General features: G+C 36.7%; 1 protein-coding gene across 4 annotated transcripts in view; it reads right to left on the bottom strand.

The window, feature by feature from the left end:
- dntt (deoxynucleotidyltransferase, terminal) overlaps positions 1 to 20,391 on the bottom strand; it is a 160,167-nt gene that overhangs the window by 82,457 nt on the left and 57,319 nt on the right. For all 4 annotated transcript variants that reach the window (XM_067385687.1, XM_067385686.1, XM_067385684.1 and 1 more), the window contains 3 exons: positions 18,482 to 18,553; positions 18,280 to 18,403; positions 13,528 to 13,660 (listed from right to left, as the gene is read on the bottom strand). In XM_067385687.1, coding sequence (XP_067241788.1) covers positions 13,528 to 13,660; positions 18,280 to 18,403; positions 18,482 to 18,553 — 329 coding nt within the window. The remainder of the gene's footprint in view (positions 1 to 13,527; positions 13,661 to 18,279; positions 18,404 to 18,481; positions 18,554 to 20,391) is intronic.

Below are 20,391 nucleotides of genomic sequence, written 5' to 3'. Positions count from 1 at the left end.
CGAAACAAATGATTCATGAAGATTCTGAGCTTCATGAAGCATGTGTTTCGAAATCGGCCATCACTAATAAAACTCACTTAAATTATAGTGGCATTCATTATAAACAACACTTATTATAAATAGCAAGCCTAAACAAATAAATGTAATTTAACCAGCTAAATTAATAGTTTCTGACTTATAACTATTCATCAGATGTGAACAAAGAACTAAACTGTACCATCAAAATTCACAACTGCACTTCATGATCAATACCAAATTAGCCTCCACTAATGCCATCATTATGGTGGCACTCGTCTTGTAAATACAATCATCCCGACACGTCTTGAAGGCAGCATTAGTCTGTCGCACGCTATAGCTACTGGCAACAGAGTGAAACCGAGTGAAAGAAGGTCTCGCGGGGTCATTTTAGAGGAGCTTATTGAGTGGGCGAGCAATGTGACACTGTTCATTTAGAACTCAACAAGCCTTGCTAATGTGCTAAAGTTCAGTGCTAGTGTGTGGGAGTTCCAGCTGATCCACAGAGCTGCATTAGCAGTCATTTCTACACTGAAAAACATGCTTGAGTGATGCATATATAAACCCACTGCTAAACAAACAATATTAGCCTTAACAGGCATATTAGTCCATTCAGACTGTTAGGACACAATGAAACACACTGTGAAGTGCATAAATTCAGATTATATTTGAGTATTTTTAATTTTGATGTCTAAATGTGTAGGTGCATGTGTTTTGCATTTAAAGAGCAACTGTTATGCCCTTTTCGGTCTTGTTTTTGGGCTCTACTAGAACAGGTTTTCATGCTTGAATGTTCATTATTTTCCTCATATTCTCCATTGTTGCAGCTCCTCTCTTCCCAGTCTGTCAGTAACGCTCTGTTTAGTTCCTGTCTCTATGAAGCCCCTCCTTCTGAAAAGCACACTGTGCTCTGATTGGTCGACTGGAGCAGTGTGTTGTGATTGGTCAAGCGCTTCGAGCGTGTTTGGGAAATGCCCTGCCTCTTACCATAACCGACAGTTTCAACACACTACTAACTAACTCAACCAGGCCCTGCCCCTTTATTCTAAATATGAATTATTTAAATGAGAAATATTGTGACGTGTTCATTCCCGGAAGAAAACTCAAGACTACAATGGAGGCGTTTCAGGGAGTTCATAAACAGTGCGCACTGATATTGCATAGCAACACCATAATCTCCCATAACACCCTAGCAACACCATAGCAATCCCTCATAACACACTAGCAACACCATAGTAATTTTCCATAACACTATAGAAACCACAAAGCAACACCATAGTAATCTCCCATAGCACCCTAGCAACTGCATAGAAACACAATAGTAATCGCTCATAATACCCTAGAAACCACATAGCACCACCATCGTAAACTCCCAAAACACCCTAGCAACTGCATAGCAACACCATAGTAATCTCCCATACCAGCCTAGCAACTGCATAGCAACACCATAGAATATTCCATAACACCCTAGCAACACCATAGTAATTTCCCATAACACCATAGCAACCGCATAGCAAATCCATAGTAATTACCCATAACACCATAGCAACCACATAGCAACACCACTGTAATCTCCAATAGCACCCTAGGAACACTATACAGTAGTAATCTCTCATAACACCCTAGCAACACCATAGTAATTTCCCATAACACCATAGCAACCACACAGCAACACCATAGTAATCTCCAATAGCACCCCAGGAACACTATACAGTAGTAATCTCTTATAACACCATAGCAACCACATAGCAACACCATAGCAATCTCCAATAGCACCCTAGGAACACCATAGAGTAGTAATCTCTTATAATACCCTAGCAACACCACAGAAACGCCATAGTAATTTCCCATAACACCATAGCAACTGCATAGCAACACCACAGTTATCCCCAAAAACCTCAAGACTACAATGGAGGAGTTTCAGGGAGTTCAGAAACAGTGACACTGATATGGAGAATAACTGCCACTGTAGGGACTTTTTACATGCTCAAACAGCAACATTACACACTAAAAAACAGATGAATGTAAAAAAGCAGCATGAACTTTTGTTGTGTTCTGCAAAAGATAAGAAAGTCATATGAGTAAATGGTGACAGAAAGCTTAACTTTGGGTGATTTATCCCTTTAAGGGAAACTGTATAATATATGCACTAATCCACACTGTAAATCTCTCAAAAAGTGCAAACCTATAATGCAGAACTAGTGCTGCACACCCATAAAGACCTCCTGAAAAATCATTTTTGGCTTACTAGATATTACATGACAGCTATTTATTTGATGCCATACTGAAATACCCCGGTTTAGGAGACAGTATTCTGCTTCTCAGACATCACACATCTTTAGAAGAGCTTAAGAGCTGAAATGCTAAATTAAACCCTTCTGACTCATGTCACTTTCACAGGGATGAGAGAGAGAAGATGAGACTGCAAGAGGAAGAGTGATGATGTCATAAGTCTTCGTCAAACACACATGAATAACAGCTCTTCATAAACTGATTCATGAATTCATTCAGTAGAAGAGTTTGCCAAGTCAAGCATCACCATTACTAATCCTTACAGTGGAAAAATACTAATTATTAGACTCTTTTCACTTGAGTGAGAACCAACTTGAATACGCTAATAACTACCGACCATGGCCTAGCAACCATAGTAATCTCCCATAACACACTAGCAACGCCACAGTATTCTCCCATAAGACCCTAGCAACACCATAGTATCGTCCCATATTACTAGGTTTTTATGGGTCATAGTAATCTCCCATAACACCCTAGGAACTGCATACCAGCACCATAGTAACTCCCATTACACCCTAGCAACGCCATAGTTTTCTCCCTTAACAACCTAACACCATAGCATCCTCCCATAACACCCTAGCAACGCCATAGTAATCTCTCATGCAAATGCATAGCAACACCATAGCAATCTCCCATAACACCCTAGCAACACAATAGTAATTTCCCATAACACCATAGCAACCACATAGCAACACCATAGCAATCTCCAATAGCACCCTAGGAACACCATACAGTAGTAATGTCTTATAACACCCTAGCAACCACATAGCAACACCATAGTAATCTCCCACAGCAGCCTAGAAACCGCATAGCAACACCATAGTAATCTCCCACAGCAGCCTAGAAACCGCATAGCAACACCATAGTAATCTCTCATAACACCCTAGAAACTGCATTGAAGCACCATAGTAATCTCGTGCAACATCACAACAACTGCATAGCAACACCTAGTAATCTCCCATAACACCTTGGCAACACCATAGTAATTCTCCCATAACCCCCTGGCAACTGCATAGCAACACCATAGAATATCCCATAACATCCAGGTAACGCCATAGCAACACCATAGCAACCACATAGCAACACCATAGTAATCTCCAATGGCACCCTAGGAACAACATACAGTAGTAATCTCTCATAACACCCTAGCAACACCATAGTAATCTCCTACAACATCAAAGCAACCGCATAGCAACACCTAGTAATTTCCCTTAACACCCTGGCAACACCATAGTAACTCCCATAACAGTCTAGCAACGCCATAGCAACACCATAGCAACATCATAGAAATCTCCCATAACACCCTAGCAATGCCATAGCAACCACATTGCAACACCTTAGAAATCTCCAAAGGCACCCTAGGAACACTATACAGTAGTAATCTCTCAAAACACCCTAGCAACAGCATAGCAAGGTAGCAACCATAATAACCATAAAAGGCAGTGGTGACTCAGCAAAAGCTAATACAATTTCTTCCCAAATTTTAGGTTTAAGTAAAAATTCAATTTAAATGCAGTATTGCGATATCATATATGGTCATATTGTCCGTTATTATCGCACACATTAGTCAGGAATCTGTGGACAGAAAAGTCATTTCTCAGGGTAATTGATCAGAAAGGCGTCTCGTCTCGTGGCGCGTCACACCTCAGTTATTCGCTTCCCTTTCCATTTCTAATGAGCGGTGCTGAAACACACCGGCACGCTGAGAATCTCCCATCTGCGTTTCGCTGCGCTGGCACAACTCGGCCGACGGCACACGGAAAGCCGCTTCAACGGCAGCTGAGAGGGCAAAACTATCAGCAGAAGTTCGCTTCAGCTCCACAGCCTCATTTTGAACAAACTCTCAGTCAGATTACAGCACAGCAGCTTTTCTGCCATGAGTCCTCCTGATTTACAGGTTCAACGGACATTTGTACATTCAGCCCATCAGTCAAAGACAAATGATGACATCAGTCTGTCTCATCAATCTCATCTAAGATCAAACGCTGTATTAGGTGATGTCAAAAGAATTGATTAATGGCCTTTTCAAAAGCATACAAAAGATTTACAAAAAACAAGCTGGTAGTTTTTTCTCATCCAAAGTATATTTAATAGAGTGCATTACTTTAAAGGGTTAGTTCACACAAAAATGAAATTTCTGTCATTAATTACTCACCCTCATTTCGTTCCACACCCGTAAGACCTTCATTCATCTTCAGAACACATATTAAGATATTTTTGATGAAATCCGAGGGAATCTGATTCACAAATAGGCAGCAATGTCAATGCACCTTTCGACGTCCAGAAAGGTAGTTAAAAACATGGAAAAATATATATATACACACACACACACACACACACACACACACAGGAATTCATTAGGGGTTTTTTTTTGTTTTTGTTTTTTTCTAAAAAAACGGGGCCACTTCGTAATAATTTGATAATTTGTTCTCTTCTTTTAGTTAAATTAAGTCATAACTCGATTATGATTGAGTCGGTGCAGACCACAAAACATATTGGACTCATTTAATGCTATATTTTAAAGTGATATGGAGGAGATCAGGAGGAGAAACGGTTAGACAGACTCTGCATTAGAAACAGCACTGACGGGTAGAAGAGATAACACCAGTGCCATTCGCCAACATAACTTACACACTTTTCAAACTACACATCCTCAGTGTGATTATGATCACTGTTTTGCTTCAGTAACAGTTTCATAATCAAATCTAAAATAGGAATCTATTAGACTGTGGCTGTTATAAGCTGTCAAATGCAGCTTTGCCGAGCTGTGTTATAAACTGAACGCTATTGGCCATTTTAAAAAAAGGGAAGAGCTGCTCGATATGTCCCGCCTTGTCTTCCTGTTTCAGTGAAAACCATCCACACATTGAATAACACTGCGTGTTTCAAGGCACTTCAGTGGGCCTTTAATGAATGATTCATGCAGCTTCACCTGGAGTTAAACAAACATCTCTTCAGAATCACTTCTCCACTGCATCTCACAGGCCTGCTGCATTTGTGCTCGGTGTGAGGAGACTGTGAAGTCTGTCACAGTGTGTATATCCTGATCCTCTGTACATGTTCAAGCGGAAACTATTCTTACGGTAAATCCAGACATCACTAAAATTGTCACGGCCAACGTGTGGCGCTTGCTGGAGTTCAAATAGCAGATTTCAACAGAGCTTAGCCTCGACAGAGCTGCAGATTTGCATTTTGAGCCGTAAAGTTTTAGAAGACTGTTTGGAGGTAAACATGATGTTTTCTCCCTGTTGTAATCCCGTTACACTGATGCTCAGTCACATTAGTCATCCTGAGATATAGAGAAATGTCATGTGAGGAAAACTCATAAAGCACCCGTGACTAATAGCTCTATAGTCAAAACCTCGCTGAATTCAACATACTCGCTCAATTACACCCTCCGTCAATGTCAAATGTCAGCTTCTGATGAATGCAGTGGCTAACGTGCAATTTTAAAGAGTAGTTTCACAAAGGATTGTGATGGCTTTATCAAACAACAAAATCTGGGCATTTAATTATTTATATATATACTTATTTTTTGCACCACCACTGTATATATAAATGCATAATAAATGCATACATATACACACACACACACACAAATGACGATACAGTACATAGACAGCCAGACTCCATCAGTGTAAGTCAGAGGGATTTTTGGGATATTTCATTATCTGCTTGAAGTCTGATCAGAAAGATAGAGATAAAACAGCCAAAGTCAGAACAGGCTGGAGGTCTGCAGTGAGTCTGCTTGCAGATATTTTGGTCTTAGTTTTGAAAGAAGCCTGAGGCAAGTTTGTACACTAGCACTATATATGTTGGCTCTGTGAAGCTCACATAATAAATCAAACACACATTTCAATTTGAGTTTGTGTCTGACTCTACCGTAAAGCCGATAAAACACCACCAGCTAACAGATTAAACACATCCAACTTCATTAACACTTTGTGACAGAGTCAGTGATGTCACCAAATGTCACGACACGCTCGATTCACTGTCTCCCGTTCCTCGAGTTACTATAAAACACCATCACATCTTCAAAAAGGCTTTTGTTTTCATTTGCGCAGCATCTGTCATCTGTTGTGTAGGAGACGTGCGGTTGTGACATCTGTTCCACCTGAGCTAATAATATCTCTCATCCGCCAAGAACACAACAGCACGATTTATAAAGCAAATAAGATATAAAAAGCCAGCCTGGAATAAACCACTAGTGACAAGATACACCAGTTTACTGTGATAGCACTGTTTTCACTTTAACTCACTTATCTGAGTGTCAGGACCATGTTATCTGGGAACAACGGCACAATATCACAACAAAACAGACATAAAAGCATTCTTGAACTGATCGTATTCATCAGACTTTCAGTACATTATCACTTTCCAAAAATATCGATCTTTAAAGTACTGTCATTATGCAGCTTTAGATGGCCTGCAGAATCAAATGCACCAGAAATAATGCAACACTACAAGAGATCTATAAGGTAGGCCTACCTTTCCTTATAAAGCACAAAAAACATATATATATATATATATATTTTTTTTTTAATTTATATATATATATATATATATATATATATATATATATATATATATATATAAATAAAATATATATACACACATACATACATACATAGAAAAAAACAAATTTTCAATTCATCAAAATATCCACCATTAGCAGCTATCTGACCTAAACTGGGTTCTGATTGGTTCATTGTATTCTAAACTTAATTTGCAATCAATTGTTGAAGCTATTAAGGTGTGCTGACCCAAAAACCTTTTACAAACCTGGGCCAAGATTAAACCAGTAACCAGCATCACAGCTGGCAAACGGGCATGTCTGACTTTGACATGTATATATTGTCATTATTATGTAAACAAAATGAAAATTATTATTGCTGGTCTTCAATGATAATGACAAGTTACTTTAATGCATTTGCACCAAAAAAAATGATATGGATTTATGCTGATATCGTCCAAAACCACACTTTGCCAGGGGTGTTTCCAAACTTTTGGAGGGCAGTGTATATAGGGCCTAAAAATAAAAAAAAAATGCCAGTGACCATGAAACATCTAGATTAATCCTTATTAAAATTACAAAAGTTATTCCATCAATTTTCATTGTCTTTTGTTGTTTGATTTAAATTAAAAACACAGACAGCAGCAGGTTTATTAGGCTATCATATACTCACCATCAACACAGATTTTTACTCACATTTGGTGCTTGGCAAGTGTTAACTGTAGGCCCTGTATATATAATTTATTATATGGCATGCAGTTGATCAAGAAAAACTTTGAAAGTAGACTTGATTGGTCATCATAAATCTGATTTCAAGAGTGACATGCTGAGGTTTTAAAGTAGTTGAGTGCCTCTCTTCCCATAATTCTCATCACCAACAACGAGTCTGAAGGACCAACAGTGGCAAAAACAACAGATTCAAGATTCAAATTCAACTTTACAACTGCACCAAACAAAACACTACAGACCAGACTGAGAGGATGAAAACACCCTGTTCTTGATCAGAAAGCCATTCATGCACAGCAAACACTGTATGATTGTATAAGGACGTCTGACATTTTCTGTCTGGAGAATGTTATTAAGATTTGTAACCTTTTGGTCATATTTTCTCATAGGCAAGCTCACCGAGTACACCCTCAAGGTACAATAAATACCTTTTTACATTTACATGGTGGAAATGTGATATGCAGTTTATTCTGAAGGGAATCCTGTGGTATTAATCCGCAAGCGTGCAGCTCGCAGACAGATTGAAGAGACAAAGTTTGAATGAGGGCTTGATTATTCTGAAAGTTTAAAATATCTTGAGGTTTGAAGGTTATTTAGGCCATATGTGCTATAGGTGGTTACTAGACAGTTGCTAAGCTGTTCTGAATAGTTGCTAAGCAGTTGCCAGACCCAGAACACTCCAGCAGTGTAAATTTAAAGGATTTTTTGGATATTTCATAAACTTAAACACAACCACATTGCATCACCTGAGCTTATTAAAGGGCAACGTCTGAGCAATACATTTGCCAACAATACAAAGTTCTGTCATGAAACTCTAGATGGCGCAGAGTGCATATAAGGCCCTGGTGTGTGAGGGGCCCTCAACGATCCTGAAATTATTATAATTATTATTATTGTACAATTGTGCGCAGGCTGTGTCTGTGCTATTTATTCTCTGTTCGCAAGCTTTGGCACACGTCTGTGTAGGCGCCTCCCACGAGCACAGCATGCATGCATTTTTCATTATTTGGTTGTCTAGGAACATTGCAAACAAAGCGTTAAATGGCTGCGAGAGGAGTGGACGCCTGGAGGTCTGATGGTTTCTATGAAGTTAAAGGGAAAAAGAACCTGGGCTGCGTTTCTCAAAAGCATCATAAGCCTAAGTTGATCAAAGAGACCATTGGTGGCAATTGTTCTACGATCAACTTAGGCTCACGATGCTTTTGGGAAACACTGCCCTGGACAAGACACACTATATGCAAATTATATTATTGCTATTAATATTATATAATATTGTTGTATTGCTTATTGCACGTAACAGGAGGATGTTGTTAGAAGTAGATTATTTTATAGTGAATCAGAATATGCTGAAGTCTGTATTAATTTACTACAAGTATGCTGCTAATGCTGCAAATCACTTCCATTTGTTTTAATAAAAGATACTGTAAATAATTCATTATGGATCTTTACAAATACTTTGCTTTAAAAGTACAAAGTAGCTACAAATTGGGGTGGGTGCTATACAGGTATGAAAGTGGCTACCAGTATTATGTTGTGCCATGATATAGATTTTGCTATACTGTGGATACCGTTAAATATTCACGAATTCTAATTTTGCATTTATATTGTTTTGTTTAATTTTCTACTCTTTACAACTTTTAAAACTACTAAAGCCGATACAGATTCAACACTGAACTTTTTTGTCCTCTACTGTGTCCGGCATAGATGCAACAATTCGGAGCTTATTTTTTAACTGAAGATGCGTGATGACACTGCATGTGCTTGGTGCGTGTCCACTGGCATGGAGCAGAGCGAGCGCTTTCGATTCATTCCTACTTAAGTTGAGCATGAAGCTCGGAAAGTTCGGAAAAGCTGAAGCTCATTACATTCGTGGAATTCATTGCACAGGATATGAGAAAGCTGTGAGAAACGAGTGCTTTGCTTGATGTTGCACTTGCAGTTTGTGGTCTTGCCCGTCGGTAGGCCTATTTTCCTTACTAATGCTCTACGAAGGCATAATTTATGTTGTTTGGAATGCCGTCAGCTTATATATTAAATTCACTGACAAAAGGCTGCTTTCGATTTCCAATTCTCACATGTGCGGCTGTGTGTGACGAGTGCTTAAATGTACTTGCTTCTCAAAATGCTTTTATGACACGAAATTGATATAAACAGTCATTTATGTCTTAAAGTATTAAACAGACAGGACAGAAAATTATTTTATTTCAAAAGAGATCTGTGCATTAGTCTGGATGCAGCTTATTAGATCTCCCGCTATAGCATCAGTAATAATCAAACAACCAGCTGAGAAAGTGAAAAATCACTCACAGCTCTTGAATGGAAAATGTTCTGAAAGCATTCTTTGTTTATTGCTTGTAATGTTTCTTTGTTCCTCTTTATTACAAGGTGACTCACTTGCTTGTTTAGACACTTTAAATAGGGTATGTGCCAATGTAAAATTCTTAACATACAGTTGTATTAATGTATTTTTTAACTTGTAATTATTTAAAAAGTAGACTACTTACAATTCCATATGTAATTTAAAAAAAAAAATTAATTAACAAATTAATTAATAAGAAAAAAAGTATCAAAAATCCTTTTGGAATCGGATTGTGACTCCTAGAATTGGATTGGATTGTGGGGTGCCTAAAGATTCCATTTCCCACCCCTAGATAAGATACATATATTGCCTATAATTCAACTAAGATCTACTAAAATGTGATTCCAATTTTTTTTTTCTCATATCACAATATAATATCGATATTGTCTGGACAGTGGGAAATATCTTGATATGAATTTTAGCTCATATCACCCACCCCTAGATACACAGTGGCAAAAAAAGAAAATCTGTATAGAAATAAAACATGCATCGATAATCATTTTATAATTGCATCACAGCCCTCTGAATCATAATCGAATCGAATCATGAGGTGACCAGAGATTCACGACCCTATTCTCTATAGGGCATAGCTGATTGATTCCTGCTGTATTGGTAGCCAAACCTTCAAATACTCTGTCAACTTTTGCAGTAGCAGTTGCAGCACGCTTTCAGAAACCCTCCACCTTCTGCAGCGGCAATAACGGCAGCGGCAATAACAGAAGCAGCAGCAGCAGCAATAAAAGAAGCAGCAATAACAGAAACAGCAATAACAGCAGCAGCAGAAATAACAGCAGCAGCAGCAGCAGCAATAACAACAGCAGCAATAACAGCAGCAATAACAAACAGCAATATCAGAAGCAGCAATAACAACAGCAGCAATAACAGCAGCGATAACAAACAGCAATATCAGAAGCAGCAATAACAACAGCAGCAATAACAGCAGCAATAACAAACAGCAATATCAGAAGCAGCAATAACAACAGCAGCAATAACAGAAGCAGCAATAACAGCAGCAGCAATAACAGAAGTAGCAGAAATAACAGCAGCAGCAGAAATAACAGCAGCAGCAGCAATAACAGCAGCAGCAATAACAGCAGCAATAACAAACAGCAATATCAGAAGCAGCAATAACAACAGCAGCAGAAATAACAGCAGCAACAATAACAGCAGCAACAGCAATAACAGAAGCAGCAATAAAAGCAGCAGCAGAAATAACAGCAGCAACAATAACAGCAGCAACAGCAATAACAGAAGCAGCAATAAAAGCAGCAGCAGAAATAACAGCAGCAACAATAACAGCAGCAACAGCAATAACAGAAGCAGCAATAACAGCAGCAATAACAAACAGCAATATCAGAAGCAACAATAACAGCAGCAACAATAACAGCAATAACAAACAGCAATATCAGAAGCAACAATAACAGACGCAGCAATAACAGCAGCAGCAGAAATACCAGCAGCAACAATAACAGAAGCAGCAATAACAGAAGCAGCAATAACAGAAGCAGCAATAACAGCAGCAGAAATAACAGCAGCAGCAGAAATACCAGCAGCAGCAATAACAGAAACAGCAATAACAGCAGCAATAACAAACAGCAATATCAGAAGCAGCAATAACAGCAGCAGCAGCAATAACAGAAACAGCAATAACAGCAGCAATAACAAACAGCAATATCAGAAGCAGCAATAACAGCAGCAGCAGCAATAACAGAAACAGCAATAACAGCAGCAGCAATAACAGAAGCAGCAATAACAGCAGCAGCAATAACAGAAGCAGCAATAACAGCAGCAGCAATAACAGAAGCAGCAATAACAGCAGCAGCAATAACAGAAGCAGCAGAAATAACAGCAGCAGCAATAACAGAAGCAGCAGTAACAGCAGCAGCAAAAACAGCAGCAGCAATAACAGCAGCAGCAAAAACAGCAGCAGCAATAACAGAAGCAGCAGTAACAGCAGCAGCAATAACAGAAGCAGCAATAACAGCAGCAGCAAAAACAGCAGCAGCAATAACAGCAGCAGCAGCAATAACAGAAGCAGCAATAACAGAAGCAGCAGAAATAACAGCAGCAGCAAAAACAGCAGCAGCAATAACAACAGCAGCAATAACAGAAACAGCAATAACAGAAGCAGCAGAAATAATAGAAACAGCAGCAAAAACAACAGCAGAAATAGCAGCAGCAATAACAGAAGCAGCAATAACAGAAACAGCAATAACAGCAGCAGCAATAACAGAAGCAGCATCAATAACAGAAGCAGCAATAACAGAAGCAGCATCAATAACAGAAGCAGCAATAACAGAAACAGTAATAGCAGCAATAACAGCAGCAGCAATAACAGCAGCAGCAAAAACAGCAGCAGCAATAACAGCAGCAGCAGCAATAACAGAAGCAGCAATAACAGAAGCAGCAGAAATAACAGCAGCAGCAAAAACAGCAGCAGCAATAACAACAGCAGCAATAACAGAAACAGCAATAACAGAAGCAGCAGAAATAATAGAAACAGCAGCAAAAACAACAGCAGAAATAGCAGCAGCAATAACAGAAGCAGCAATAACAGAAACAGCAATAACAGCAGCAGCAATAACAGAAGCAGCATCAATAACAGAAGCAGCAATAACAGAAGCAGCATCAATAACAGAAGCAGCAATAACAGAAGCAGCATCAATAACAGAAGCAGCAATAACAGAAACAGTAATAGCAGCAATAACAGAAGCAGCAATAACAGCAGCAGCAAAAACAGCAGCAGCAATAACAGCAGCAGCAGCAATAACAGAAGCAGCAATAACAGAAGCAGCAGAAATAACAGCAGCAGCAAAAACAGCAGCAGCAATAACAACAGCAGCAATAACAGAAACAGCAATAACAGAAGCAGCAGAAATAATAGAAACAGCAGCAAAAACAACAGCAGAAATAGCAGCAGCAATAACAGAAGCAGCAATAACAGAAACAGCAATAACAGCAGCAGCAATAACAGAAGCAGCATCAATAACAGAAGCAGCAATAACAGAAGCAGCATCAATAACAGAAGCAGCAATAACAGAAGCAGCATCAATAACAGAAGCAGCAATAACAGAAACAGTAATAGCAGCAATAACAGAAGCAGCAATAACAGAAACAGTAATAGCAGCAATAACAGCAGCAGCAATAACAGCAGCATCAATAACAGAAGCAGCAATAACAGAAGCAGCATCAATAACAGAAGCAGCAATAACAGAAACAGTAATAGCAGCAATAACAGCAGCAGAAATAGCAGCATCAATAACAGAAGCAGCAATAACAGAAACAGCAATAACAGCAGCAGCAATAACAGAAGCAGCATCAATAACAGAAGCAGCATCAATAACAGAAGCAGCAATAACAGAAACAGTAATAGCAGCAATAACAGCAGCAGCATTAACAAAAACAGCAATAACAGCAGCAGCGATAACAACAGCATAGCAATTTATTCCACCAAGACTAAACATTTCAACATTGTTACTTCCATTACCATGCCAAACAATCTGAGAGTTGTCATGACAGAAATGTTGTTCCATAAAAATAAACACAATCACACACCACTGAACTGACATAAACAGGCACAAACCACTAATATTGACTTTTCATCAAAAGAACCAGGGTTTACCTGCGGAATCCTCCTGCAACATTGACGGTGGCGTGCGGGTTGACATAGATAACAGCTTCCTCCACTATAATCTTCAGTGCACTGGCCTCTGTCCTGCTTACCGGCTTACTGATGTCCTCATAGAACAAGAACCCTGCGACGAGAGCGGATAAATAAAAGATTGAATGACTAACACCCAACAAGTGTTGCACAAACCAGATGTTTACACTTTCTGAAGAAAATGTGAGAGCTGTTTACCTGTGAAAACTCTGCACTATGATGCTAAAACGCTATTTTTTTATGCTTTTATAATTGGGTATGTGGCAGTGTTCAGAATTAACTAATTATCAAGATCGTGAAATAACACAAACCAGTCTTAACATGTAATTCAGACACTTAAATCTTACAATTAGGCCTAAATATTTTTGTGTAGAGTTTAGAGATTTCATCACATCACTAGCACTAATTATGAGCAGTAGTAATAGTGATGGTTGACTTTACTGTTAATTATGGCTAATAATTCTCAAATTAGAGTTCCTTGAAGTTCAATACTGTCTACAAATGTGACTCCTGCACTTTCATGCTGTTCTGGACGGTCACACACCATAAAAGTAATTTAAAAATGCAGCTTCAGTGCTGAACCTCTTACCAAAACACAATCCAACAGTTTCACCATCAAGTGTTTATTAGCACATTCTCTGTTTGTTCCACGAGTGTCTCACACTAGTGGTTTGTGTGAGAACCAGTAATTAACCGGACCTCACTGCCTCTTTACATCCTGCACACGTCCCAGTGCTGTTAACCTTATTTCACTTACAAAATTAAATATATGGTAAATTTATGAAACATACCATGGTGATTGATTATGGTATTTACTTTGAAGAATAGCATGGCACATGCATAAAATCAAAATATTTATATACTCTGGTATGTACATGTCCAAAAGCCTTCTTTATGAGTGTTAGAGTAAATCTTCATGGCTTTAATCTTGGCTTTTTTGATCTACTGTCTAATATTGTAAACTCCTTCTCTGTGCTGCTGTCACACTTAATAGAGCACAAACGACGGATTCCACAAGTAAAATTTTATTTCACAGAGAAAATTATTTTTAATGATAAAGCACTTGAGTGCACTTTAATGCCAAATGCATGAAAGCAAATGTAAAACGTATTTCACCAAAAATGGCGGCGAGAGATCCATCAATCATAGTCGCTGTTAACAAACAGGAATTTCCACATTCTCAAAATAGTTTGTATATATATGAGTACTTTGCAAGAAAGTGAAATATATATTTATACTTATGGCCTACAATTTCCGCTCAAATGTTTGAGGTTGGTTAGATTTTTTTATGTTTTTGAAAGAAGTCTCTTCTGCTCAGCAAAGTTACATTTATTTGATCAAAAATACAGTAATAAAATTGTGAAATATTAGTACAATTTAAAATAGCGGTTTTCAGTGTGAATATGTAGTAAAATGTTATTCCTTTGATCAAAGCTGAAATCTGAAAAACACTTATATGAAATTACAGAAGAGGAATAGGGCCAAGCAATAATAAAAAATAAAACCATCTTGAGACTAAAGTCATTAAATGTGAGATTAAACTCTAGTAGAAATATGTCAAAATACAAGTTTGAGAATAAAATCATTCAATTTCGAAAATAAAGTTGTGGTGATTAGAGGAAAAACTTCTTAAATTTTGAGATAAAAGTCAAATAAAATGTCGTAAATAAATTGAGAATAAAGTCGTTATGTTTCGAGAAAAAATAATTAAATTTGGAGAAAAAAGTTGAAATAAAATATTGAAAATAAACATTAAATGTACCGAACGTAACAAAACTGCATTAAAAAAATGCTCAATTTTTTTTTACAAAATTTAACCATTTTTTTCTCAAAACACAGACACTTTATTCTTAAAATGTAATGTTTATTCCCAACATTGTATTTCAACTGTTTTTCTCAAGTTTAATCTCGCATTCCAATGACTTTAATCTTGAGATGGTTTTATTTTTTTTTTATATTGCTTGGCCTCAATTTAATACATAATCCTTGCTGAATAAAACTACAACAAACTTTTTTTTATATTGTGCCATTTTAATAATTGAATTACTAGGCTTCATGAGTGGAGCCTGTTGCACAATGCTACTGTATACATAGATAAAGCATCATATTTTATTACTTTCACTGAAGTTGTTTTCATCTTTTATGTTTTGTATTAGTTAGAACTTCAAAATAGAGCCATCACAAGCACACAGCCAAAGAAATCACTACCAACACCGAGACCTTTTCCAACAAGAGAGCGTCTGATCTGCCTCCCACCCGACTGGAAATCTCCCAAAGAAATCTGCATAATTGTTTGAAGCCGGCGTGTTGTTTATAGATCAGCAGGTCGTAAATGAGCGCCTGAAGACAGCAGTAACAGCGGTGGAAAATTACAAGGCCTGACGACTGAAAAATAGTAGCGATGTGAGTTGGGAAACAATCTCTGCCTCATTAAACTTTCGTCTTACAGTAGATTTTTCTAAACAATCAGTAATTAACAACAACCCTCCATCGTAAATCCATATTAAGACTCGAGGCCATAAAACAGGTCAGATAAGACAATCGCTTTAAAAGTTAACAATAAAATCATATCATAATTCATAAATGAGATGACAGCGGGAACACGGCTGGCCTTTTCCCAGCCTGATTGATGAGCTCTGAATGAATAACCACCAAAACTGTCACATTTTCCCACGTACTTCCGGCTCCCAGGACAATTTTAATACAGTATGTGATGTTCCACATGGAACCAGACTCATCGATAAGCATATTTATATTCCAAGAGGTTTAGGTGTACAACACTCCCAGATATGACAGCGCCGCGGAGGACGGACGTGAAAACTGAAGCAGAGAACATGCGGTAAACAAACTGATTTCAGCAGCACAGAAGCCCTCGGTCCCAGACACACACAGTCAGACGCCGCCGGCTGCATAAAAATGACCAGCAAATGATGACTGTGGTTTGGCAGGAACATTTATCAAGTCTACACTGTGTTTTTATTCTGAGAGTAAAAGAGAGGGAGGTCTGGCTTGAATCAATTCAAACTCCAGTACCTGCAGTAAAAAACAAAACAAAACAGAGATGGTTAACTGGGACACTTTTCCCCAGTCATCTGAAAGTGTCCCAATTAAAGGTAAAAAGTGTCCCAATTAACCTGAATTCACCCTACAGTATATTGTTTTGGACACATACTCGACTCTGGTGAATACTTATGTGCACAGTAAAGACATCGTATTCCTGGAAGTACTTTAGGGTAACTTTAGAGGCTGGGAATTCTACATTACAATGATATTTATCTGCCGATTCAATATGTACAGCGATTTTTTAATAAAGTATTAATTATATTTTTGATGCATGCAGCATTTTAAACATTTTACTCTCAATGTTAATCTCTGTTTAACTTCTTTAAATATATGAAATGATTATAAAAGTACTGTTTAAAATAATGAAAAACTTTTAAAGGTGGTCTAGAACGTTCTTTCACAAGATGTAATATAAGTGTAAGGTGTCCCCTGAATGTGTTTGTGAAGTTTCAGCTCAAAATACCCTATAGATTTTTTTTTTAATTAATTTTTTTAACTGCCTATTTGGGACATCATTAACTATGCACCGATTCAGGCTGTGTCCCCTTTAAATCTCACGCTCCACGCCCACGGAGCTCACGCTTGCCTTGAACAGTGCATAAACTAAGTTCACACAGCTAATATAATCCTCAAATGGATCTTTAAAAGATGTTCGTCATGCATACTGCATGCATGGTTCGGATCATGTGAGTATAGTATTTATTTGGATGTTTACATTTGATTCTGAATGAGTTTGATAGTGCTCCGTGGCTAAAGCTAACATTACACACTGTTGAAGAGATTTATAAAGAATGAAGTTGTGTTCATGAATTATACAGACTGCAAGTGTTTAAAAATAAAAATAGCGAAGGATCTTGTCTCTGTGAATACAGTAAGAAACGAGGGTGACTTTAACCGCATTTAACAGTACATTAGCAACATGCTAACGAAACATTTAGAAAGACAATTTACAAATATCACTAAAAATATCATGTAATCATGGATCATGTCAGTTATTATTGCTCCATCTGCCATTTTTCGCTATTGTTCTTGCTTGCTTACCTAGTCTGATGATTCAGCTGTGCACAGATCCAGACGTTAATACTGGCTGCCCTTGTGTAATGCCTTGAACATGGGCTGGCATATGCAAATATTGGGGGCGTACATATTAATGATCCCGACGTAACAGTTGGTGTTATGTTGAGATTCGCCTGTTCTTCGGAGGTCTTTTAAACAAATGAGATTTACATAAGAAGGAGGAAGCAATGGAGTTTGAGACTCACTGTATGTCTTTTCCATGTACTGAACTCTTGTTATTCAGCTATGCCAAGGTAAATTCAATTTTTGATTCTAGGGCACCTTTAATAAATGAAAACATGATCTGAATCAGGCGTGTTTGATTAAGGAGACATGGAAAACATGGAGTATTGGGTCTCCAGGAATGTGTTTGGGAACCCCTGTACTATGGTATTCTTTGTTTCTTTGGTACATCAATATGGTAACCATTCACCAATATAAACCTTAGAAGAGCCAAGATATTTTTAAATATAACTCAGACTGTGTTCATCTGAAAGAAGATGTTTGGTGTGAGGGTGAGTAAATCATGGGATAATTTTGAACTATCCCTTTAAGTCTGAACTCCCTGACATGTCTTTTCAAATCACTGTTTACCTGCGGTCTGCATGCGGTTCAGTCTGATGCTGGGTTCAGTCAGAACCTGTTCAAACGTCCGGAGTCCTCTATAGTACCAGCTCTCTGCGGTTTTGGGTCCGACCCCGAACACACTGCTGAACAACTGAACCACAACATTACCAGACACGCATAAACACACACACTCACTTATTCACCTGCTAAGCTCTGAGATTTACTTTACCTTCATAGTTCGATACTTCTCATCATTCAGTACCTCTTCAACTCTGGAGGATGATCCGCATTCAAAGATCTCCTGCGAAGATAAAGACAACGACAGATGCGCAGTTTGTTTTGTGCCGCTGTCATGCACAAACAGTTAAATCCAGCTCAACATGTTTATGAGCTGCTATGATTAACACGGTAACAGTAAATAATATGTACGCACACACACACACACACACACACACACTGTCCTGGTTAATTGCAGCTTAATAAGTCTAATGAAATGCTTGTTGCGTTGTCTCCCATAGCGCTGTTGTGAAGATGCTTTATTTAGAGGCTTACAGTCTCTCCGCCTGCAGGAAGCAGAACCAGTGTATTAATCACATTCGGAGTGTGTTGGAATCACATTTATCATGGTAAATGTTTACGGTAATGACTGACTTTCCAATCAAATGCACTTCCTATTAATAAGAGTCAACTTAAACTGCACACAATTCATTATCATCAGACACTAGATGTTTTATGAAGGGCAAGAGAGTTTTAATTTGACGTGTTACTGCTGTACACACTGACAGTAACCCTACAACATCTTTGTCACATGTCACTCAAAAATTTAAAGCTAATTGTCTTTCATTTAAAACAGCATAATATTACAAGCTCTTCCTTGTATTCTCCAGACTTCAGCTGTCAAACTCAAAAACAGACTCTACAGACAAACACACCTCTGCTCAAAAATATGTAATTATTATATACATATAGGGCCAAATTATAATACAGTATATATATATATATATATATATATATATATATATAATATATATATATATATATATATAATATATATATATATATATATATACACACATTATTAAATCAAATCTGAACATAGTCTATAAATCCTGAGTATAAAGTTATAGTATATATATATATATATATATATATATATATATATATATATATATATATATATATATATATATATATATATATATATATATATATATATATTTATATATTATATATTAGGGCTGTTCAACAATAACCGTGGTTATCATGTACAAAATAAGAGTCTGTTTACGTAATATATGAGTGTTTGTTTTGTGTATAATTATTATGTATATATAAATACACACATACATGTATATATTTAAGAAAAATATCTTATATTTATATAAAGATATTTACATTTATATATAATTTAAATATATAAAAATATAAATATTTATATATTTATACATACATGCTTATATTTCTTAAATATATACATGTATGTGTGTGTATTTATATATACATAATAATTATACACAAAACAATATTTTAAAAATATATATATATATACACACAATATTTTAAATATATATATACACACAAACACACACACACTGTATATAGTCAAAAGTTTGGAATAATTAACATTTTTATTGTTTTATAGTCTCTTCTGCTCACCAAAGCTGCATTAATTTGATCAAAAACACAGTAAAACACTAATATTGTGAAATATTATTTCAATTTAAAATAATGGTTTTTATGCAAATACGATTTGTATAAATTATATTATAATTTTGTATTATATATTAAGGACCAAACAGGAAATAATGCTCTGAAAATCTCAATATATAGTTATAAATCCTGAATATGAAGTAAATATTTTATTTATATATATATATATATATATATATATATATATATATATATATATATATATATATATATATATATATATATATATATATATATATATATATATATATATATATATATATTTGTAATATATGTAATTTAACAAAAAAAGTACATTTTTTACATTTAAATGAGCATAAATAAAATATACCAAATACAAAATTACATAGATTACAAAAAAACAAAAAATAAATCATAACAGTGTAAAGAGAATTTTAGGGGGAAATCTGTATGACAATAATTTTTATA

This window comes from Chanodichthys erythropterus, chromosome 5 (assembly GCF_024489055.1).
Source record: "Chanodichthys erythropterus isolate Z2021 chromosome 5, ASM2448905v1, whole genome shotgun sequence".
NCBI classification, from domain to species: domain Eukaryota; kingdom Metazoa; phylum Chordata; class Actinopteri; order Cypriniformes; family Xenocyprididae; genus Chanodichthys; species Chanodichthys erythropterus.
This window is presented reverse-complemented; position numbering and strand designations above follow the sequence as displayed.